The 24,737-nt window shown below is 36.1% G+C and overlaps 1 protein-coding gene across 7 annotated transcripts in view; it reads right to left on the reverse strand.

Annotated features, from left to right (window-relative positions):
- Positions 1-24,737, reverse strand: part of ABCB1 (ATP binding cassette subfamily B member 1) — a 63,211-nt gene that overhangs the window by 31,274 nt on the left and 7,200 nt on the right. The window contains exons 1-10 of one of the 7 annotated variants that reach the window (XM_063324770.1): positions 24,348-24,514; positions 11,044-11,208; positions 10,661-10,693; positions 10,126-10,247; positions 9,285-9,339; positions 7,811-7,958; positions 6,438-6,483; positions 2,646-2,837; positions 1,732-1,903; positions 626-750 (exon numbers count right to left, since the gene is read on the reverse strand). In XM_063324770.1, coding sequence (XP_063180840.1) covers positions 626-750; positions 1,732-1,903; positions 2,646-2,837; positions 6,438-6,483; positions 7,811-7,958; positions 9,285-9,339; positions 10,126-10,223 — 836 coding nt within the window. In that variant the 5' untranslated portion in view covers positions 10,224-10,247; positions 10,661-10,693; positions 11,044-11,208; positions 24,348-24,514. Of the gene's footprint in view, positions 1-625; positions 751-1,731; positions 1,904-2,645; positions 2,838-6,437; positions 6,484-7,810; positions 7,959-9,284; positions 9,340-10,125; positions 10,248-10,660; positions 10,883-11,043; positions 11,209-24,328; positions 24,515-24,737 lie in introns of those variants that run through there. The other 6 variants (XM_063324767.1, XM_063324768.1, XM_063324769.1 and 3 more) reach the window with 6 other exon arrangements.

Consider the following 24,737-nt stretch of genomic DNA (forward strand, 5'->3'; position numbering starts at 1 on the left):
CGCATGGAGATTTCAAGGTAACTCTAAAAAGGTCAACATTAGTCAACCCGGTATATAGAAAAAAAAGGGCATTGCAGGTCAGGGACTGGTATTCAAGGTCCTTTAAATAACCCACAGGCCAGTGAACTTTGATCGTGAACTTCATGACAAGTTTTGAGATTATAATTGTTAGCTTAAGATAAAAGGTTAGGTTAAAATATGTCACAAGAATGATGTTGTACAGTATAGTGGAAATAGAGATATTGTTTATTAGTACCTCCACAACAACTACTGAGTAATCAGATTACCAAGGATACCATCATCTCTTCTCATGCTAGGGCCTTTTTTTTGTCTGAAGCTCTCACCATGTGATGTTTAAAGTAGTTTGTACACTTTCTAGAGTTGATATATTGTCTTGATAATATATTAACTTATTTTGTCATTTTCTAGAAGAATAACTAATTGTTTTTCAACATGTAGTGAAACATAATAGCCTGTAACAGACAATTTCCCATTACCTAAAAACACAGGAAGCACAAGACTTACTTGTTTTGACAGACTTTCAACAGCAAAGATGCAAGAAAATTTCAAGCCATCTGAAGCGTGTACTTTAAAATCAGCTGACGGAAGCAAACATTTTTCTTACCTTTTAATTTCTTTTTCCTGTCCTCCAAAAGCTATTACAGTACGGACTGCTGCCAGAACTTCCTCTGCAACAGCACCTGCTTTTGCATATGCAGCTTGTTCTTTGTCAGTGAAAGCAGAGAGAACCTAATACAGGATTAAATATTTTGACTTGAAAAAAACCAGAATGAGCTCAAGCGCTACATAATGGCTTTTATCAGTTACTTTCTTCCTTTTGATTATATTATGTGTGAGTGCAGAATGTTCAATATCAAAATCCTTAAGTACATCATCAATTCAATCAAATCATTCAACATTACCCATTCTCAACAACTAAGGGCTGGGTTTTCCACTCTGCTTTCACCCAGTGCAGGAGATGACTACTTATACTGGGCTGGTGTGGTTCTCCTCAGGCAGATCTCCTCAGCTTATTCTCATCTCTAGCTACCTTAGCCAGAAGGCTCTATAGCTTACATTAACTGGCCACAGTCCATGAAGACTCTTAACCACTAGACATATGTAGCACATGCTTCTCTGCTACTACTTCTTCTGCAACATACTCATTGAAGAAAGAGAAGGCTTACATAATATTTGAAATGTAAGGGAGGTAAAATACTATAAAAGTCTGAAGGCTTCCAAACTACAAATGTGAGTGACTCCAGTCCCATGGTAATAGAGTACTTCTCTCACCTATGTCTGTCTAAAATGTCTTACCAAACCTGTTAACAACTCCGAAAAGAAACTCTGTGTTTGAGACCAAGGCTTGGTCTAATTTGTTCACTTGTTTTTCAGGAGGTGCTATCATTTCTTTCAACAGAGCAAGTACTCGGATGAAGATTAAAAGTTACAGACGTGGATTCTACTCACATATCTTGTTTCTTTTTCTATATAAAAATATGTTATATTGGCAGAAATAGCTTCACATCAAACAATTCTGTCCAATTTATGGGAATTACAGTATTCAAATTACATGAGGATACTTACAGTTCATCTAAGAGCTCATATACATAGATGTTGTCTAAAGCAATTCTAAGCAATACATTCTAACAGTAAGAATTTCAGATATATAGATTTATTTCATTATCTCTCATTAATATAAAATCTGACACTGACTATATGTTAACCTACCTTTGCCCAGATGGCTGCTGAAAGTCCCAGTACAGGACTGACTGCTAGTATTACAAGGGTTAATTTCCATCCTCTTATGAGACCAACAATAAATCCTGTTACGAATGTTGTTACTGCTTGAACAAGCAATCCAATTTTGTCACCTATTCCTTCATTAATCTTGGAGACATCACTGAAAAACAAATTATATACAGACAGGTAGGAAAATGTAAAAAGCACAAGAAAACTTTTCAGGTTCATTACATGTGCATCTGTGTAGAAGACAATCTTTGTTATTCAATTACTTCCAAACAACAGTTTGCTTCAAGATAGAGTACTATATAGTGCGGTCAAGGAAATTTTTGTATTTCTTGTGAAAATGTAATGCTATAAACCCGTTTTTGTCTGAAAAGGTTGAAATTCTGCTTACAGTGCAAAGTTACTCTCATTTTCTTAATTCCAAATTTTTGATCTGTTTGGAAACTATGGGATATCTGGAAAGAAAAGCTAAAGCCTTTCATGTAGGCAAAGCGAAAGGAATAGCTTGTCACGCAGTTAAAGTTCTTCACACCGCCAGGGTCAGTTGGCACTTTTGTTCAATCCCCAGTGTGCACAGAAATGAACTGTTTTCTCTTCATGGGGGTAATCTCATAGGCGGGGCTTTAGTCATCTTCAGAGTTCAAGGGAACTTATCAAAATGCTTTTCTCATATCCTTGGGACAGTCCAGTATCAGAAGTATCAGAAGTTCAGTCTCTGAGACTCTCCATTAGAAAACCTGAAAACTTCATTTCACAATGAAATAATTCAATTTCATTTCACAGTGAAATTTCATTTCACAATGAAATAATTATATTTAAAAATAAAAAAAAGAAATTTGTAAGTCATACTTGTTTAATAAGATAAAATAACATTGGGAAAGGCATGGTATACTTACTCTAGAAGACGAGTGTTTAGTTCTCCCACATCATTTACATCAAACCATCCAATTTCCTGTCTCATAATTGCATGAAAAAATTTTTCTCTAATTTTTTTTATTTGACGGCCTGCTGCTAGGGTCCAAAATGAAGTTTGGATATAAGCAGCAAGAAGAACACCAGCTGCTATTCCAGAATAGTAGTATGCATATCTGAAAGAAAAAAAAGCAGGAATCTCTGACATTAGTTTTAATTGCCTCACTAGCCTGTATTTAGCTTGATGTCTACTTCTTCAGTTTCAGAACTAAAACAGAGTTTATATGTTTATACTACAGTTTATACTTCTCTGTACAACTTGCCAAGTTTCCTGTAAGTACTATTTATTATCAGTTTTAAGATATGCGATAAATTAAACAGAGCTATTGTTAGACAGGAATTACTTTTTCTTTTTGTCAATATAGTATATATTTTCTCATAAGAATATTTTAGAACTATATTTTAGATTTTCACTTAAATGTGTAATTTCAAAAAACTTTACACCATTGTTGTTTTAACACATATAGACAGACCTAACCATATACACCTATATTCACAAACACATCACACAACACGCTTGTCTATATAAATATATAAATATATAAATATATAAATGCCATTAGATCAAAAATTCTTCTGCTCTCTATTTTATTCATAACTGATATTTTACTTTTAAATTAATTCAGCTTTGTGCCACAAGCAGGGTGTCAAATCAAAACCAATAAGTGTGTGAACCAGTATATTTCTCAAACTGGAACAGAATTAGAGTCACAGTTTTAAACTATTCAAACAGAATCAAATCAGATTTGATTTGATTGAGAATTGACATGAGAACCAGTTACAGGTGAGCTTAAACCAGAACTAAACCAGAAAAATGTTACTGAACTGATTCCATTCATGACCATGAACATGACCAAAAATAGTGGCTAAATATTTGTGGTGTATATTTCATGTAATTGTAAGACTACTTCATCTATATAAAAGTAAATAATTAGAAAAAAGCTTTAAACCTCTTAGGACTTTCACTCACATGCAGTAAGTTATACATACTGACTCTTTAGAACTGTAGCATGAAACTTGTCAAGAGCAAATTGCAGAAATCTGTGTGCAAATGCTCCGCTCAAAAAAAGAAGAGAATGGCTTTATAGATGAAACTTTTCAAATTTTAATCCAGTCTTTTTTTGTGGCTAAGATACCATACAGTTTAGTATGGTAGACTTTGGAACTATACTCGTTATGAAATTAACTTTATCTAAACTGTTTAATAAAAATGCGTTAATGCCTAACTGAACGCTGGTTAGTTGAATATTGACATTGACCATCTTCAGCTCCATTAAAACTCTACAGAGAAACTACCAAACTAAAACCAAGGGCACTGCTTCAAAACTCAGCAGTAATTACTTTAGACATTTACTTTATGATGTTACATCACTTCAAAGAATATTTTATGCTTAGACTTTGTTTCATGACTAATTGTATCAAAAGGGATTGGTCTCTCTGCCCGATTCCATGCTGATGAAATATATTCTGTAAATACACTGCCGAAACTTAACAGAGTGAATGCTCATTGCACTGCAAAATAACGACTCTTTTTGTCTTGAGAAACAGTTGGTTTTTAGGCAAACTGTTGTCTGAGTAACAAACACAACCAAGTTCACATGTATAGTTCAGTACTTGAACATACCTGTGTGAGAACTTTGCCCTTGTAAACAGTTTTTATTATTATGTGACCTGCTGGCAGATGTTCTTAGAGAAACAGGGTGTGGGAAAAGAGAACCTATTCCTGTGCTGCTAATAAGTACTATATTCCTCATTCAGCAATTTGTTTCTGAAGAGAAACTCAGGCTGCTTTTTACTCATACTCGTACTTTCAGAGTTAATGTCTAAAAGACAAGGTAGCATACATGATGTTAATAAAAGATCTCCCTCAAACAGACTGTCTCTTAGGGTCCGGAGAACAGGCAGTTCTCAACATTTAGATGTTGATGTAGATCTATATTCACATTTACACTTGCTTTGTGTCAGTTTGTCTGTTTTCCTGTACACTGTAAGCAGCAGTGACTTCTAGACAATAGCCCACTGAGGACAATGGGAGGATTCCTATTGTTTTTAGTTGAGATGATGTGATATGAGTTTAGAGATTAAAAGAATCCCAAACCATTAATTAAAAGTAGTTCTGGTTGGGTGTTGCTCTAAAAGACTTATAAATGACACACTGATTTACACACTACTCATGCTATAAGCGTCAGTAATACCTTGTGTAATTCTAGTACGTCCTGCTCTTAAAATACAGGCTAGATATGCTTGAGTAGGGGAAAAAAAAAGAAAATATGTTGATTTAAAAGCTGTGTAACTTCACCCATGCACAAACTATTTTGTTCTGCAATTTTGCCTTCAATTTTGTTTTCAAATCACTGGGCACAAGTAAATTCTACTGAAGGTGTGTATGCATTACTTTCATTCGTGTCAGAGACTAACTGACAGAAACGCTGCAGAAGAAAGACACTCTGTGCGTCCATAATATCTTACAAAACATCATTGCCAACTCCCTGCCAGTTCATTCTCATTACGTATGAGTTCTTAATTTCTAAGTAACGGCATTTTCCTACCTACCTTTGCTCATTTATTTTAGGGTAAAGAAATTTTTTTGGGTGTAAACAGATATTTTTTTAATTAGAAACTTAACTACTTAATCTAAATGATCTATAAGTTTGAAGTCCACTGTTACCAGAAATCATAATGCACTTCAGCATAAAACAGCAAGAGTTACTACAGCAAATGCCTTATCTCTGGAGGGAAGGGATGCCATCCAGAGGGACCTGGACAGGCTTGAGAGATGGGCCTGTGCAGTTGGATGGGGCTTTGAGCAACCTGGTCTAGTGGAAGGTGTCCCTGCCCATGGCAGGAGAGTTGGAACTAGGTGATCTTTAAGGTCCCTTCCAACCCAAACCATTCTATGATTCTATGAGTTCCTCCTTCTCTTCAGAAAAGACAATTGCCTTGAAGACCACATCGGCATTCCTGAGATTTCATACGTTTTTCAATACCTAACGGGGAACAGACTTCAACCTGAAGAAAAGAAGCTGAAGTGGTACAAGAAAATGCACATGAACTTTAGAAATCCTGCATAAGCCGAGTCCATGGACAGTGGTTAATAAAGCCCTTTAACAAAACACATCTATTGACAGCTAATTTGCCCTTTTCTTTATGAAGCTTTGTAGCAGAAGCACCTACTGGCTATCATCTTCTGCTGTTGCCAGCTCTAGAATGCTATATTTAAGGTTGCATATAATCTATCTCTGTATTTTCTGTAGTCCAGATAATATGATTGAACTTGATGCTTTGGCAGGAAAGTAGGTACTATCCGTCAATTTTAATTCTGCTTTTTATCAGTGAATCATCATAGCTCAAGGAATCAATGGATAATAATTAACATAATTTTTTACATAACAACTACTTTCTATAAACTCAGAGGAAGAGGAGGGAGAAGGAAGGAAGTGCAGATGGCATTTGGATACAGAGCACCCCTGAAAAGGGAGTGGGATCTGTGAGAGCAAGAGATTACAGGGAAATTGTTGGGAATGGCTGGGGATGTTCAAGAATCCTCCCAATGCCTCCAATAATCTCATAAGCAGATCTTTAGTTACATACATTATTCAAACAACCACTGCTTTTACGTTGTTTAAAGTACGCAAAACACCTGTGGGAGAAAAATGGCTTGACTAGAAATGTGTGTCTACATTATAAAAGAAGAAGAAATATTAGTTTCTAATTACCTTGTCATATCTTCTTCCAGCTTGACAAGATCAAAAGTGAAATTTCCTGCACAAAGGAACAAAAGAGTAAATACTTTTAACAGAGCAAGTTTTAACAAATTTGTTTTCCTGCATGCTGTTAAGCAAATTTTGAGTTGCTATAACTCTTTTTGAATCAAGTTGATTTTAATGAAAGGAGGAGTGTGATGATTTCAGGCTTCTACCTATTCAAAAACAACTATTATACTAATATAAGGGTAGTCATAACTCCACCAACTACAAAACTACATCAGTGTAACTTGAGATTAAAAGGTCTTCCTGAGCATTCATTAAATGCTCAGTTGGGTTCTTTTCTTTCTGAAAACATAGGGCATTTGTATAATGTCAAAACCTATAAATAGTACAGGCCTAGACATTAACATCAAATCAGTACTGTAGATAGTTTAATACATTATGAAAACATTGGTTATAATGTTGGTATTAGACTTAAAACTTTATTCCCCCACATGCGAACTTAGTGATAAATGTTTTGAGACTACAGCTGCAGCTTTTTGCATTTGCACCATAAAAATCTGACCAATATATTGTACTTGGGAAGGAGTAAATAATAAATTATTTGTTCTCATAAAGGCGGCATGCCCATGATCCTGCCTTATAGCAGCATAATAAGAGAAAAAATGGATACAGGACAGAACACAGTCACATTTGTTATTTTTTCTGTATCACTATAGACACTTATTAAAATGTTTAATAAAATTTTATTAGATAATATTTCAGGCAAAAAAACCTGTTCACAAGTTTAACACCGAATGTATGAATCCAGAGGACAACGTAATATGGTCTAACTGTGAGTTGATACCAAAGTGACAGTATCACTCCTCCCTCTTGTATCCAGCAGTGCATGCCTGCCCTCCTTTGTGTTTGATTTCATACTTCTGATTTAGCAAATGAGGCTATTCAACAAATTGACCCAAGAGAAAATAATTACTTTTATTTTCGGTAGCAAATTTTCTGTTTGATCTACTACTGATCTGATTCATCTTGTGGACTGTAATTGCCAGACTTGATGCAAGGGAATCAACAGGAACTCATGCTGAGGAGGTGGGAGATGCTTTTTCCTATTTATCATATTTAAACATGACTTGTTGAACGTGCATTGTAGTAGATAATTTGAAAAAATTAGAAGTCTACTCATGCAGACACTAAGAATTAGGAGCAAAAAAAATTCCATAGTGTATCTGTATTACAGCAAACACAAGAGCTGCTAATTTGCATAACAGTATAGTAGGTAGTTGGGGTTTCTGACATCAATATCTCATGTCAAGATTCTTGAATCTCTCTGTCTGTTTTCCAAATACAAGCCATTGTCCTCTTCATAGCAGATATATTCTTACCTGTATAATTTTTGTCTCCAAAATTAACAAAGCTATCAGTCATATCACCAAAAATTATCATCGCAACTGGTAGACTGCTTCCATGGGCTATTGCCAGGAGAGTGCCTAGTATCATTAGTAATTTATCCGACCAATTGGAGTAGCGAAACTGTGAGTGAGAAGAGAAATTGATTCTAACTGTGATATTAGAATGCTAACACGCTATGTCTACAAAGAGAAAGTCAAGAAAGAGCTATCATCAACTGTACAACTTGTGTCACAAAACTACAACTTTATTTGATTAGAAATTCAGTTTACGAAACAATTTAAATGTATAATCATATAATGAATAAATCATTCTAATATAAGCACATCTATACTATAAACTCTCAAAACCAGAGAAGTGTACTATTTTAATGAATCAATATCTGCGCATGTGTAAGACAGGCTATGTGAAAAGAAGGCATAAGGAATTTTCCCTCTTAAAGTTTTCTATTTAAAGTTCAAATTATGAAAAATTTTAATGACATTGTGATAAATAGAGCAATAGTTACTTTTACTGTAAATTCACTATTATGCAATCAGAAATCTGTTCCTAATGTACCATAGAAATTATCAAAACGTACTGAAATTCTAAATACCTCTTGCCATTGAACTTAATAAAGTTTGAGCTCATCTGTTACAAAATCATTGGCTTTATTCTGTACTGTAAAATACTAAGTTTACTGTTGTAAATTGTAGTGGTATGAGGTAACAATAAAAGTGCAAGCTGATATAGCAAATCAGAAAAATTGGGCATTGGCCAGCATCATGGGGTATAGTTTTATTTCTGCTATTTGCCATATCATTGCTGTACTTTATGCACACTAAACCTACAAAATATAAAACATTTCAGTATTACTAAAAGAGGACCTAGGATTTACTTTGATTAAATATTAACAGATTGTGTTGTTTTAAAATTCCCAGTAAATTAAAAATTTCTGGAATTTAAAGCATGTTTTAGTACACGTTTTTTAATTGTAAGTTTCATCAGTGCCATGGCATTGCCCTGTACTGCTGACTCAGGTAACTGAATAATGATTAATGGGGCTAACTAGTGTGATTAGTACCTGACTCAGGCAAATTAGAGTACAAGACCACATATAATCTTAGATATATATGGACGCCCTTTTCATTGTGACAAAAGAAATGACAGAACATGGAAATCCCTACCTTTCACAAACAAAAATCTAGTACAGGTGTTTTTAGCATGGTAATTTACTAAAGGAAGACTTCTAAGAATCCAGTAATAAGACAGCTTCTTTAATAAAAGTACATCCACAAAAAGAACTGCTTGATTGTTATACTATATCCAATATTCTGTAGTATCAAACTATTTGGTAGAGACAAGACCATATATGCAGTACTGTAACATAATTTCAACCATTTTTTGCATATGTTTTGAAATGTGCGTGTCTGAATATATATTTACACATATATAGAGAATACATCTTACCAGTGTAAATGGGCTGACCATCTTAGCCTTTTCTGCTTTCTTCTTCTTTTCCTTGCTTAAAAGGTATGATAGTTTTAATGCATTTAAAAAGTGACAACATTTCACAGAAATAGTAATGCAATGTATTAATGAAGTTCAATTATAATATAATTATGAAATAATTTTACAGGAAACAATTTTGTGTAAAATGAATATTATTTATTGAGCTTTCTTAGGATGTTTTTCTTTAAAACTTCAGGTATATAAATAGCATCAGGTCCTGACTGCTAGAAATTTAAGTCAAGCTCTTCCCAGTTCATCCCCCTCAAGGGTGCAACAACACCAGCAAGGGCTGATGGTTCCACTATCTGATCAGGGAAGCTGTGAACTGAAGCAGTATATAGCTTTCAAAAGGGCAAAGAGGAAGATAACTTATAAAATCAAATTTTTGCACATGGGGGATGGGGAATAAATAAAATGTTCAACGTATGTAAAATATTGATTCCTTGCCATACTAAATATTTTAAGATAATTTTTAGCTGATGACATAATTGTATCCAAAATGTCTATTCCAACATCACGTCTATCATATTTTAGAACTGTTTTTCAATAAACTGCAGTCAATACTGCAGACACTTAGTCCTTAAAAGAAAAAGATAAAAGGTCCTTCTGCACCAAACAAATGTGTCAATCAATGCTACATTCAAGTTGATACAACACTTTTGGTTATTAGGCTTTCCTGATAAAATAAAGTAAAATAAAAAATGAAATTAAACAAAATATAAAATTACATCTAAAATAAGATAATGTAATCTTCTAGGCTTCAATACAGAACATGTTGACAACATTTAAGAACACTTACTGATTTTCTTTGGATTCATGACCCTGGCTGGATGCAGTGATCTCATGACTATTTCCATCTGCAGCATGCTTTTGCTTGTTTTCATCCTCAGAACGCATTTTAAATTTATTTAAGATAGCTCCCTGTAAAATAATATTTGACTGAGAAATATACAACCATTAAGCCAAGGACAGTAATCTCAATGACCATTTGTTTGAAAGAAAAATATAGATACGTATTAAAATAGATAACATTATTAATGTCATATACTGCAAGTGAATCCTCATAATGGGCAAGTATAATCATGTTAAAACAAGTCCAGATGTTTGCTTACAAACACCTACATTTTGTATTTGTACCTGTTTGATAAGTGTGGGTCCTTCATTTAATTTTATTTGAATGATACACGCACTATGTTTTCTCTAATTCAGCACAGATATACAAAATAAATGAGAAAGCAGATGTTTATTTAAAAGAAGTTATTTTGAATTTTCCTGATTTTAGTTATCAGTGAATTTTATAAAATATCTATTTTTAAAAAAATGTATTGACTTACCGTGAAGGTTGTTCTTGGTTTACGTCTAGTTCTCTGAAAGGTTATTCAAAAATCAGCAGAATTAATATGGTTAAGGACAGGCAGCATGATTGGACTTTGTTCTTATGTAAAACAGAGATGATGAGCAGCTTTCTCTTTGTTTTGTTTTTTTTTTCCCACTCCCGTTGCCTCGCCTACTTTGGAGAGTAAAGCGTGTGCACTTTGGACTCTGCCTCCCTTTTCCTAAAGGGAATATATACCAAAAAAAGTCCTAAAATAAATGTTTATTTCATTGTCACTTGGGAAACCAAGCCTGAATAGACTATTTTTCCACCAGGAAAAGTTGCCTTTATCTACTGTTGGCTTAATTACACCCCTTAAAACTCCCTGTAATTCCTCTTTACCTTATTAGAGCTCGTGCCGAATGCTCGCAGTAACTGTTACACATAGGGATGAGTCCATTCTTGAATACACAGTGAGAATGAAACCAAGTAACACAAAAGGAGTGTTTTACTCTTTTGCTTCTCCCTTCTTCTAAGTCTAATCCAGAAAAACACGACCCATCTAGCCTGAAAGAAAACAGGACTTTACTACAGTGCATATCGTTTCTCATTTGAGTAACTGCAGAACAGCAAGATTAGTTTCAGACTCATTTCAGAAATGGTTTGGAAATAGCTATAGTCAGCAGAAATCTGCTCAGTTAGTATCCTTCTGATTTTTCCAATGTATGTTCAGATTCTAAACTGTTTGAATTTATTTTATTGTGAAATGTATTGGTTTTATCATTATCTGTAGGCATTACTTCAATTAAAATAATAACAAATATTTAAACCATTTAAAATAAATTATTTGTACTTCTTAACTATCATTTCAATGTATAAACTAGATAAGTTCAACACCTTTACAGAGGTAAAATTTATGAAAAGTTAAATAAAAATCCTTGTCCTAGAAGATAAGTAGATTTATATGAATTCCTCTGTAGGTCTTCTATCACTTTACTTAAACAAAAATGTCTTAATCTGATAATTAACCAGAAGAGAGAATTTTTGTTCCTTTTAGTCATGCTTACCTGTATTCTCAAAATTTTGATAAAACTGAGTACATTTATGATGTTTCAGAATACAAGAAGTCTTATCAGAGTGAGGATTACTTTAGAAAGGGTAGTTTACCATTTTCAGTCAAGCAAAATAAGAAGGATTAGTAGTATAAGTATTATCTGTTTATGAGAAGTCATCCTGAGATGTTTGTAGAGACTTCCATTCACAGCAGTTAATAGGAATACTTCTGGGTTTTAACTTGTGTGCCTAAGTGTTTTGCTGGACTAGATCTTAATGGACTGCTATAATTTCAGGTAAAGTCTGTTCGTCAATTTATTTCAGTGGGAAATGAATAAAGCTGAATGAGACTGTTCGTAACTGTTTCACCTTAAAGGGAAAATGGATGAAACTACAAGATCTGTCACAATGTTCTGTTAGTTCACTGCAATGTCTCAATGCTATTGCAGCACAATCATGATAATAAAGTGAAATAGAAATAAATCAGAATATCAATTTATACTAGAGTTTCTATTGCCTGCATAGAGTAGTGCAAAGAAAATGAGGCTGTTTTATAGCCGGTCTTATCATACTACAGCTGAACCAACTAAACTGATATTAAAAAAGTGGGAAAATTGAGACAGTACAGAATTTTACATCTACTTAGTAACCTACAAAAGTCATAAACTCAGGGTTTAAAAAATACTTTCTGTCTTCCCTCAGATCAGTTATTTGGTTATATCAACAGCTTCTCCCCAGCTTTAGAAGCATAACTAGTTGAAACTTCACCACAAAAGATGAGCGCCCTATTTTTCAAATGCCTTTTTCTGCCATTCCAGAAGCTGAGTTATGATCAGTTAGTTCATAAAATATTAAGATATTTGCACATATAGGAGAGGGTAAATTTAGAGAAATAAATGCATGGAAGCAGTCTGGGATAATTAACAGTGAGTTACAATACAGAATGATCTGTGTTACCTAACTTAACTGCAGTCCAAAAATTATTTTATAATCATGCAAAATACAACTTAAACACTTCTATGAAGAACAGAGCTATACTGATGAGTGAATGGTCTTTAAGAGCAATGTCTTAGAGAACAATTTAAGATTTGTCATAGATTGTTACAGTACAATCTCTCATTGCAGCAGAGCGCCCGAGACAGAGGATTCAGACCATGCATCAAGTAGGAGAAAGGAATTAATTGTGCCTTAGTCTACAGCATTACTGTCTCTCCAGAATATTTCAAGGGACCTAATGGTCATCCTTCAAAAATGCAGGGAGTTCTTACGCTCAAAATTGTAAAAAAAGATGTGTGAATATAATCCAGTAGCTGTGAAACAATGTCAGGTAAAAGGCAACTGGCTACTACCTTAATAAAGAGAGGGCCGAGTAAGCCTTATGAATATTTATATTTTCACATAGAAAAGATATCTGACAACAAACGTCCTCATAGAAGTAATGATATCCAGGAGGTATTTTCTGTCTTGAATTAAACAATTTCCATGAAGGGAAATGGACCATAGAAGCAGATAGCCAACAGGTGCAATGAACTTGTGAGCAATTGCAATTTTTTAAGTGAAACTAGATGTTTTCCTCATGTATAGGCTTTAATTTAGACAAGGTCAACTCTCCTGATCCTATGAGCCACTTTCCAGAATTTTCAACTGGCTAAAATCTCTTAAAACATACAACTCAATAGAGGTAGCTATTTATCATTGTGTTCATAGAGTCCCCCAGATCCACTGTGGGATAGGGCTGAGGTGGATGTGCAGCAGATTTTTGGACAATTCAGGTACATGATTCTATGATTCCATGATTCTATGAACCTATGAACCTTATCAGCCATTTTTTACTTGCTTGTACAACAAGGGATTTGAATTGTCCAGCCGCTCCCGTATCAGCAGATCCCTCCTGCTTCTGATCATAAGATAACAAACTGGTTTGGGAGAGAATTTTGAATAGTTTATGAGCCTTAAATAACTCAAAGGTCATAGACTGGTCATCTCTGTATAAATCCATCTGCTGTGGGAAATTTTGTGACAAGTAGAAGGAGGAAAAGAAAGGTTTTATTTCTTATTGGACTTTTGAGCATAGAGGACACTCCACTTTCAAGATGTTCAGAATATCTTTACTTTGCATTAAGTCAACGTCCATTTGATACAGACAATGTCTAGATGAAACTTCATGCCTCAGGGCTTCAGCCTGCAGAATTAAAAAGAAATGATGACATCAAATAAAGATTGGTTAAAGCTGGGGGTAAGATACTGATTTAACCAACTCATGTTGAGACAATCTCACCCCTAAATCACACGCTGGTTCCATGTATTATTTTTTTTTATCTGATACAGGCCAGCAAAGCGGATGACCAATTGACACATGATATCTGTCCTGGTTTGAGGATAAACAGCTACACAGAAAGTTTAATCTAACTTTGACATCAGACTCAAAACATTGTGAAATGATGGCATGATACCTTCAAAAATTTTTTAACAATATCAATAAAAAACAACCTTTTTTTTTAAGCTTATCAATGAAAATAGCAAATAAGACAAGAAACTGACGCAAATGCTTCAAAGACTTTATATATTATAACCAGAGAAAAGGACACAAACTGTTTTTTTCTTTTATTTAGTTTGAAGATGGACAGTTGAATCTTCCAGTAAACTCCAGGTAGGCAAAATGGTGGAGAGGGTCCCAGGAACCCTGTAGTGATTCCTCAATTACATTAAGCCCTAACATAAGTTAGAACAACTGTGAACAAGGTCTGATTTGCGGTAGTCTGGGAACTCCTGCTCCATTTTAGCAGCCTCTTTCCTGTTAATCAGTGCTGGAAAAGAATACTACTTTGTGCAGGAAATTTGCCAACTTGGCCACCATTCTATCAACAAGAATTGTCCTATATGAAAAGAATTATCATACAGTCAGAAAATGACAGTTTTGTGTTCCTTGAACTGTGCTGTATGCTCAGCCTCAAGATACTATCTATAGGAATTGCTAGACAACTTATTTGAGCTGAACTAAGCACGAGGCCAAGTTATTACAAGCATCAAGCTTCTGTTTGTGTTTAAAAAGAAAGTCTACTCTGAAAAGAATGTTTTAATGATATTACAAAGGTCCACTTTTATTGTCTGGTGATTTGATTTGGAGTTAATTTATTTATTCTAGTAAGGAGGACCGCTACAAACTAAAGAAATGTCACTATCTTCCTATTAGTGTCAGTTTTCAGCTTCACAAACTTAGTCTCATTTCTGAAAGATTCCAATTTTTTTTTGGATTATAATTAACCAACAACAGAAAATTCAGACAAACCTACAGCTCACTTTGGGAGATATTTCTTCTATATGGAAAACGGCCTTCTTGGTGTTTATTTATCACTGAAGTGACTTGATGATGTGTGGGGAGATAATATTTTTCATAATCACTGCTTGTAGTATAGTTGCATTTTAAATGGGATTCTTACTACAGTTATAACAGAAAAATGTATTTAATCAGAGTGGTATTTACAGTTGTCTTAGATTTAGTAAGATTTCTTGAACTATTTAAAGCAGGATTAAAAAGTTCCATCTTTCTAGAGCATGAGCAGATGTTTTCACCCTCAGCATATCTAGAAAAACAGATGCCTTTTGAATCTGGAAAAATAAGATATATTAATTCAAATAAATATAGTATAGAACATTAGGGATTTAAAAGTGGTCAGGACTTTACTTCACAGTTTACTGCATTTAATATGCTATATGAAAAATGATGGAAAAACAATCAAGTAATTTTTTGTGCAGGTGGAAAACATTTTTCTCTATTGAAGTTGAATAAAGCATGTATTATTCCAGACACATCCAATTTTTTTTCCCTGATAATTTTTTTAGCCAGTGATACACCTTGTAACATTGCAACAGTACAAGTAACCAAGGAACTTAAATGAATTTTAATCCTTCCCTCACTTTGATTGGACAGCTTTTGCCATGCACAAAGAGCCTTTGTAGGCTGAATATACACAACTTAAAAGTATTCAGCAGTTACTGATTAGTTACTACAGAAAAAAGATAACTTGAATTAATGAAATACTAAACTGAGCTTGAGTACGCTCAGTGCCCTAAATAAGAAACAGAATAAGTCTTTGCTGGCCAGGAAGTTCTCAGTGAGGTGGGATAGGGCTGGTTTGTAATGTCCCTGGAATGGATCCTCGGTGTGACTGAATTGCTGTCTTCCAAATCCCTGCTTTTTCCTTAGGATTTTATTCCTTTTCATGATGAAGTTTTTCCTCTTGAACCCTTGAATTGCTGCCTAGCTCCATCTCAAAGCCCTTACCTCTGTCTGCAATTTTAACTCTCTTTCCTTCCAATTTTAACTCTCTTAACTCCACTCTATCAACTTTTTTGGAATTCTTGCTCAGAATTTAGCAATTTCCTCACAAGTCTCAGAGAGAGTTATGCAGTTGTGCCTTAGATCAGAGGCAGCTGAACTCCTGAGGAGGAAGGGAAAGAATTTACAAACTCAAGTAACTACATATTAAATATAGAAAAGTATTACTATTATATCCTACATAGAAAGCAAAGCTATTCATATAGACTTTTTCCCTTCTACAGTACTATTCAAAAATGTATTTTATAAATACTTGCATTCCGTTCCATACAATTTGTGAAATGTCTAGATTATCCAGGAAATTCTGAGAATAAAAACATGTTATTCAGCTTCTGCCTACTAATACTAAATTTCAAAGTTTTATTTATTTCTCTATTCTACAGTTACAGTTCATCATATCCCTTACAAATCACAAAAATGAGGAGTGGAAGAGACCTCAGAAGATCATCCCATCCATTTTCCTTCCTCCAGATCAGATAGGCTATTCCATCTGTCTGTTCTTGACAGATGTTTGAGTTCTGTTACTCCATGGGTAGTTTCCAAAATCAAAAATGGAGATTTTCAGATTATCTGAACTGTTAGGAAGTTTTTCTGATGTCTAACCTGAATTGCCCTTGATACAAGTTAGACCTGTTACCCCTTTCCTATACAGAGCAAATATGAAGAACGACTTCTTCCATTCCCCTTTGCAGTACTTTTGAAATTTTAATACTGCTTTCACAAGTGTTGTCTGTCCTCTCTAAACAAAAAAACCCCACTTCCTATAACCCCTCTGGACAGAGTTTGTGCTACTGATCTTTGACATTGCTGTCCTCTGGGCTCAAACTGTTTCAACGGGGTTTTTTGTTGTTTTGGGGTTTTTTTTGAGGAAAGTAGCCCGAAACTGGGGTTTATTTCAAAAATGGGCAAATATTTTTAATTTCTTTAACTAATTTGACTTCTTTGTGCTGTAGCAGGATGGAAGTATAGTTATTTTTTTACTTAATCTTGTGTATTGGATTTTGTCACTGTAGTGAAATGACTAAAAATAATGACTTCATTCAGTTCATCTCATAAGAGATTGGTTATGGCACTATGACCGTGTTCTTCTGCATGTTAGTCTTTGACCAGCATCACATTGCTTTGTTTCTTTTTGAGGTTTACTGTAAAACAAATGTTTGTGTACTGTAAGGTAAATGTGGTTCCACAGGCAATTTGATTCAGTGCAGATACACTTGTTCAGAGGCTCCAAACCTTTTAAATAGCCATATCGATAGACACTAGACATAATGTTTCCTCTTACCAACCACTTCTGCTTCCACAAACATACTGCCACGTGCCACAGCTCTGTCTGCTTTACATGCCACAATGCCAACGCATCACTGACAACAATCCAGGTAGATCCACCAGGAAGATTCCAGTTACAATATCAAGATTTTCCCTCTGTTAGAATAATTTGTTTGATTTCTTTTAGGGGAAAAAAAAAAAGTGTGGCTTATATTTGATACAGAAAAAAGTTTTCTTTACAGAGACACAGAAATGCCCAAGACGCGTAACTTATTCTGGTTTCTAGTCTCCAGGAATTATCATAAATCTATTCTCACACTACCAAACAGATTGAGTCTTCTACAAGCCACAGGCTCTCAAGTCACTAGTGAGCACAACTCAAGTTGCCTCATCATTGGCCAAACATCACTCAAAGGGGGACAGCTGCATAGCCTTTAGTCGTCAACTTTTGATAGCTGATCTGCTTTATCCTATACGTTTCAGGCTCTTTAAAGGATAGAAAAGTTGTCTTCCCAAGTCAGTGAAACATTCTCTCTCATTCACAACTCTGCTACGTAAAAATCTAAATGAGTGCCAGTTATATAAAAACTCCTAAAATACATTTCTTAACTGTTTTATCTTCACAGCAACTACCTCATATATTTATTAAGCAGCCACTATAGGGTACTGTATTATAGTGTTTGATAAAATTTCATTAATATGTATACTGAAATAATATTATTATTTTACTTAAACTTATACCAGTATTCTAGACTAAAAATAATTTTTCACGTATTCAAAATACCATTTTTCTCTTTCTTTTCAGTCGAAACTCACTCCAGTTCTGACAGGCTAGCATATCATAAGATCATTAAAATGTATTCTGATTCAAACAAGGTTAATTGCTGTACTTCCACATATTATTTGTATCAAGGGCAAAACAACCTTTTCCCATACATTTCCCACTGAAACTTGAACTTATTAGACTTCTGCCTTGCAAATCCAAATGCCCTTTTTTTTCTTGATTATTTCTTACTCATTTCTAAGCATAAACTTCGTATAAAAGTGACATACCATATTAAACAGCAACATGATCAATGAAATTTAAGCAGTGCTAAGAACAGCCAAACTCATAGAGTAATGTTAGTAAACAAAGCCCTTCCTGCCCAATAAACAGCAGAAAGAACCAATACAAAGTATTTAACTAATCACCAAGCCTCAGGGGTCTTCCCCAATGCTTTCTCCCCTTCCCTGTGTGGACTGTGAAATCGCAACATGATTTCTTGTCTACTTCCCAGACAGAATGGAGTTAAAAGCTGTAAGTCAGAGCCAGAAGGACTAGGGGGTGGCTCCACAAAAAGTTGATGTTCAAAGGGACCCCTGAACCACAAGTGTTCCAGCACCATCAGAGCTAATTGAAGAAACACAGTGATCTCTGCTTATATTCCAATTTCCTCACCCTTTGCACTCTGAATTTCCACCTTTCTGACTCAACCCTGAGTCACTACCTCTGCCCAGTTTACATTCTGCTTGCACACAACACATGAACTTGTGTGAAGGTCACAACACTAAATGTAGTTCCTTGATTTCATCTTACAGTCAGCAACAAATAATAAATGATTAAGAGCTCATCCTGACTGAACAAAGTATTCAGAGCAGTCCATGTTCACTGACAGCACGTGAATTTGTCAGCATGGAACAACGTTCAAGGACGCAACTCCCATAAGCTCATTTGAGGACTTAGTCAAACTGAGATACCCACTACTGTAAGAAAAGGCTTCTATCCCTTGTATTCAGTGTCTGCACCTGGCACACTAGGAATGTTGTTCCAGTAGAAACTAGAGATCCTAAGGATCCACAGGCTGCCCCTGTGGGCAAGGTATGCTTACTAAATACTACAGGGATTCCTCAATGAAAGCAACCTCTGTGGTTCCTTCTGTAGTCAATACTACGATGCAGACCTGAATTTAGAAAATGCATCTGTTTTAAACTACCTCTGGTGAGTATCTTGGGAGTTGGTGGCATGCAAGAAAAGCTTTTTATCTAACTACTAGAGGAAATGACCTGGTAGTGATTCCATGTCATGGGCCATTTGCAGAAGACATTATAGCATTTTCCATGATGACCAGGGACAGATACATTGCTGGGTTATCCTACATCCTAAAGAAGACAGATGATTTCTCCAGTGATCACTTATGGCTGGCAATCAGTTCATGAAGAGGTCCATTGAGTCGGCAGTTACAAGCAGGTGTTACCAGAACAAGGCCAAGTTCTAAACCCAAAACTGATTCCACAGTATAGCGCCCATGAGGGAAGAGAACATAGAATCATAGAATCATAGAATCATAGAATTGCTGAGGTTGGAAGGGACCTTTAAGATCATCGAGTCCAACCTTTAGCCTACCCTGACAAGAGCCACTTCTAAACCATGTCCCTAAGTGCCCCATCTACCCTTTTTTTAAACACCTCCAGGGATGGTGAATCCACCACCTCCCTGGGCAGCCTATTCCAATGTTTAATAACCCTTTCAGTGAAAAAATGTCTCCTAATATCTAATCTAAACCTCCCCTGACGTAACTTGAACCCGTTTCCTCTCGTCCTATCACTTGTCACCAGGGAGAAGAGGTCAGCCCCCATCTCTCTACAACCTCCTTTCAGGTAGTTGTAGAGGGTGATGAGGTCTCCCCTCAGCCTCCTCTTCTCCAGGCTAAACAACCCCAGCTCCGTCAGTCGTTCTTCATAAGGTTTGTCCTCCAGACCCCTCACCAGCTTTGTAGCCCTTCTCTGGACACGCTCCAACACCTCAATGTCCCTCTTGTAGCGAGGGGCCCAAAACTGAACGCAGTACTCGAGGTGGGGCCTCACCAGTGCCGAGTACAGGGGGATGATCACTTCCCTAGTCCGGCTCACCACACTATTCCTGATACAGGCTAGGATGCTGTTGGCCTTCTTGGCCACCTGGGCACACTGCTGGCTCATATTCAGCCGGCTGTCAACCAACGCTCCCAAGTCCTTTTCTGTTGAGCTGCTTTCAAGCCACTCTGCCCCAATCCTGTAGCGCTGCATGGGGTTGTTGTGACCCAAGTGCAGGACCCGGCATTTGGCCTTGTTGAACCTCATACCATTGGTCTCAGCCCATCGGTCCAGCCTGTCCAGATCCCTCTGCAGAGCCAACCTACCCTCAAGCAGATCAACACGCCCGCCCAGTTTAGTGTCATCTGCGAACTTACTGAGGGTGCATTCGATCCCTTCATCCAGATCATTGATAAAGATATTAAAGAGAACCGGCCCCAGCACCGAACCCTGGGGGACACCACTTGTGACTGGACACCAACTGGATTTAACTCCATTTACCACCACTCTCTGGGCACGGCCATCCAGCCAGTTTTTTATACATATCTGCCTAACATATCTGCCTAACATATCTGCCTAGGTTATTCATCTTGGCATAGTAGTGGCTTATTCTGTTAATAGTAAACTGAGTAAACTGATCCCCTCCCAACAGATCACATGGATACAGATAAGGATTTGATTGTCATGCCATATCAGATGAGTTTTATATTAGTGTTAAACCATGATATGAGATAGAGGAAAACAATAATGACATTGTTCACCTATAAAAATCACCTTTCTTTTTCATGTGTATTTATATGGATATATCTGGAAAAAGAAAGGGATGAACAACAGAAAAAAGAAATAGGTATATATATATGTGTGTATATATATATCTTCAATACCAGTAAAATATGAATAGAAATAATGGCAAATGTTATCAAAACCCTCTGTTATGCATCAACTTTGATCTAGATGATGATACAAAGTCAGAATTTTGTCTCTCTCTTGATCTGGGTATACAATACTAGTCTAATGGTGTTTAAGAGTAGGTCCTCATTTTCTTGTTGATAGGTCTACCTTACAATTTTTGCAGTGAACTGTTTACTAACTTGAAGGCTGATCCTGAAAACTATTCTGTAGATGGATTTCTGCACACTCATAGAGCCCTTTTACTTCAATAGTAGTCACCCAGGACACAACTGTCAACTATACACAATGAATTTGTTAACATTTCTCTATCCAGAATAAAACAGGGATATATGAGAAACTCAGTCCTCAATTATCCTGAAAATCACGTTAATGTGAGAGCAAAATAGGCTTCTATGATCCAGTTACACAGTTACAACCAAAACAGTGGTAAAAACAGAACTCACAGCTCTGGCTACTCCTGCTTTGTTGTGTTGCTCCTAAAACTTGGGAAATTATAAGAAAAGGAACTGACCTGACTGCAGAGCAAGCAAGAATAATTCCTTAAACCCTGAGGCCACTGAATTCAGAAATTTGTAAAATGGGGCTTGCAGGCACTGAGGATTAGCTTTCCTCAACCAGTAAAGACTGCACAGCTCTTAAACACAGCTTTAGAGTGGAGTATGACTATCAGCTACATTGCAGAAAGAATGTCCTCTTAGAAATTTAGTAGATAGATGTCTCAGAACAGTTATCTGAGCACTGAAAGGAGATTTGTCTAGCAGGTTACTCCACCTAGAAGAACTCTATGAGAAAAATGTGAGATCATATGCATCTTGGAAAAATTGTTGGGATTGACATCCAAAGAAGTATCTGCTTGAGTTAATAGACCAGAGTGCCTTTAAAGTAGCAGTGGTACAAAGGTTAAGTTAGCAAGAGTAATTTTTGGAACCTATGAATCAAGCAGAAATACAATGTGAGGAGCTACAAATTCAACTTCAACCAATGGTCAAGGTTATGATGGTAAGAAGGAACACAGGGAAATTTCAGTCCTGTGGATCTGAGAGAAGGTCTGTACATATTGTAATTTTCAGAAATATGGTCATAAAGGACCCACAGTCTTCATTTAAAAATAAAGATCAAAAGGAACAGAAAAAGGAAAACAGTCCCTAGTGTGGGTTTATCTCATTGTGTAAAAAGAGGTGGTAACAGTAACTGCAAAAGATCCTTGGAGAACATGATAAAAACTCCCTTTAGGGAACACCAATGGGACTGCAGGAAAGCAACATGGTAAAATTTGAGAAAAAGAGGCAAAGACATGAGAAAATAGAATAGAATCCATACGTTCCCTACTGGCTTCTTTTGTTAAGTTAATGAAAAAAGATGATGAGGAGGAACGAAAACTAGAGAACCTACCAGGTGCCTCTCAGTGAAGTCCTCAGGCATCATCCCTCCCTCTCAATAACTAAGACTAGGGACACTCTGCTGTCTACCTGCCCCTGATCTAGTGGCAAAATTACAATATAACCAATGCAAATGGCCAGTAACAGTATTACTGCTGGGTAGTCAGGGAAAGAACATTAACTACCACGAGTGCTATGATGTTAATTGATAACACAGTGTCAATAAATACTCTTCAATGAGTATTTGCTACAGTTGGAAGTCAAGAAAGTGGAAAAATTATAAAACTTGTATTATATGTATGAAAGGATGTTCAAGCGCCTGTACTAAGATCTCTGCCTGCAGTTTAATAGCTGCCAAGTTCAGGAGTTCCTTCTAAATGTAGAAATGGGAGGATCCCTCTTATAAACACCAGGGAATTATTGGCACAGCCTTGCTGAAACAAAATGGATTAGCTGCAGATTTTGCTACGGATGTTTGTGGAATTGGGGCTAACCAGTAGGAGGTGAGGGTGGAGTGATTCCTGCAAGTCATTGATGCTTTGTTACTAAGAATCCGGAGGAAGCAAAACAGTGGATATTTGGGTAACAGAATTTCCTCAAATTTTGTGTGTCTGTAAGTTACAATGTGAAAAAATAGAAGTTGTGTATTAATTGAAGGTCCAGATCTTCCTTCCCAAAAAAACAGTATCAACACCCGCAAGAAGCAGAGGATGGACGTCAACCCACCATCAACAAGTTTACTGGAAAGCAAGATCCTACTACAGAGACCTATAATTTTAACATCCCATTTTGTCCAGGGTTAAAAGCAAAGAAAGATGCCTAAAAGTGGATTTTTTACACTTAAATAAGGTAGCCACGTCTCAGGTTGTTTGTGGTGGAAGGATGCCTGAAATTCTTTTAGCACTAAGAATATCTCACTGATCTTTTGTTATTGACTTAGGTAATGCTTTCTTTGAAATTCCCCTAGGAGAGCAAAGATGGTAAAAACAGCATTTACCTGTGAGGGAAAGTAATAGTTTTATCCATGTACCTCAAGACTTTTAGATCAAATGTATCAAATGTGGATGAAATTACATGAAATGGGTTATGTCATATCATATGTGGATGATGTGTTGGTACATGGAAAAATGGAACTGAAAGTCCAGGAATATACCCAAGAAATAATCAGCATTACTCAAAACACAGGCTCTAAAGCTAATCATGATGAAACTCAGTTGGTACAATCTGAAGCTAAATATTCAGAAATAGTTTGAGGTCAGGAAGGGAGAGGGATGCTGGGATCATCAAAGGGTAGAACTGACAATGAGAGCCTGTGACCTCACAGTAATAATTGTATTAGATTTGCTTTTGGAATTGCTTATATTTTTTCTAAGAATATCCTTTTTTGCAGAAATCAGTAAGCCTCTAATCAAATTAGTGAAGAAATCTCACAAACAAGAACAAAAAGCCCAGAAAGAAGCAAAACTGCACTAGTTCAAACCCTGGCCATTAGATTAGATTCTTGTAAGCTGTTTCATGTTCAGCTGGCCACAACCAATCTAGACCTTGGGACTGTGCTATTTCAAGAACACAGAAACAAGATGCAAGTTACAGCCTTTGCTTTGAGAGTCTTAAGATCATTGGGAAAGAACTCTATTCCATATTAAAAACCAGGTTTAGCATTGACATAGGCAACGAGCTTTGGGAATACATCACTAGAGGCTGTTTTGCAGTAGTACATACCACACGTACTCCACTGAAGTACCTAATCAGTCGAAAAGTACAAACTGGATACGTATCAAACCCTAGGTTAGCTGGACAGACATTGGCTTTTATAAACTAAGAGCTTTCTGTAGAAGATGACAAGATTTTATCACCAGCCCTATATGGCTTTTAACCACTGGAACAGAACGTAAGTGCCCTTTACCTGTTTATGTGTCTCTTACCAGATGAAAGCTCCGTTGCTGACTTTGTGCCACAGGATTTTCAGTGTGGTTCACAGATGGGTCCACTTTTCACCAAAAGGATGGAAAGTCCTCTATTAGATATGCTGTAACCCCTGTGAAAATTAAAGAGCTGCCTGCTTTCACTCTGCACAAGCAGCAGAGCTACAAGATCTGCTAACAATGTTAAAAGAGGAACCTGTAGGAAATGATCTGGCTTTGTACATAGTTTCAGACCGGATGTATCCGGCTTTTAACTATTTGGCAACCAACACAGAATAAAGATGACCTAAAAACACAGAATGGAAATCTGGTAGCCTATCAATCACAGAAAGGAAATCCTGAACATAGTTTAAAAAAAGCAGAGAGGGAAAAAATATGCAGGTCATGTAA

This window comes from Chroicocephalus ridibundus, chromosome 2, assembly GCF_963924245.1.
Source record: "Chroicocephalus ridibundus chromosome 2, bChrRid1.1, whole genome shotgun sequence".
NCBI lineage: Eukaryota > Metazoa > Chordata > Aves > Charadriiformes > Laridae > Chroicocephalus > Chroicocephalus ridibundus.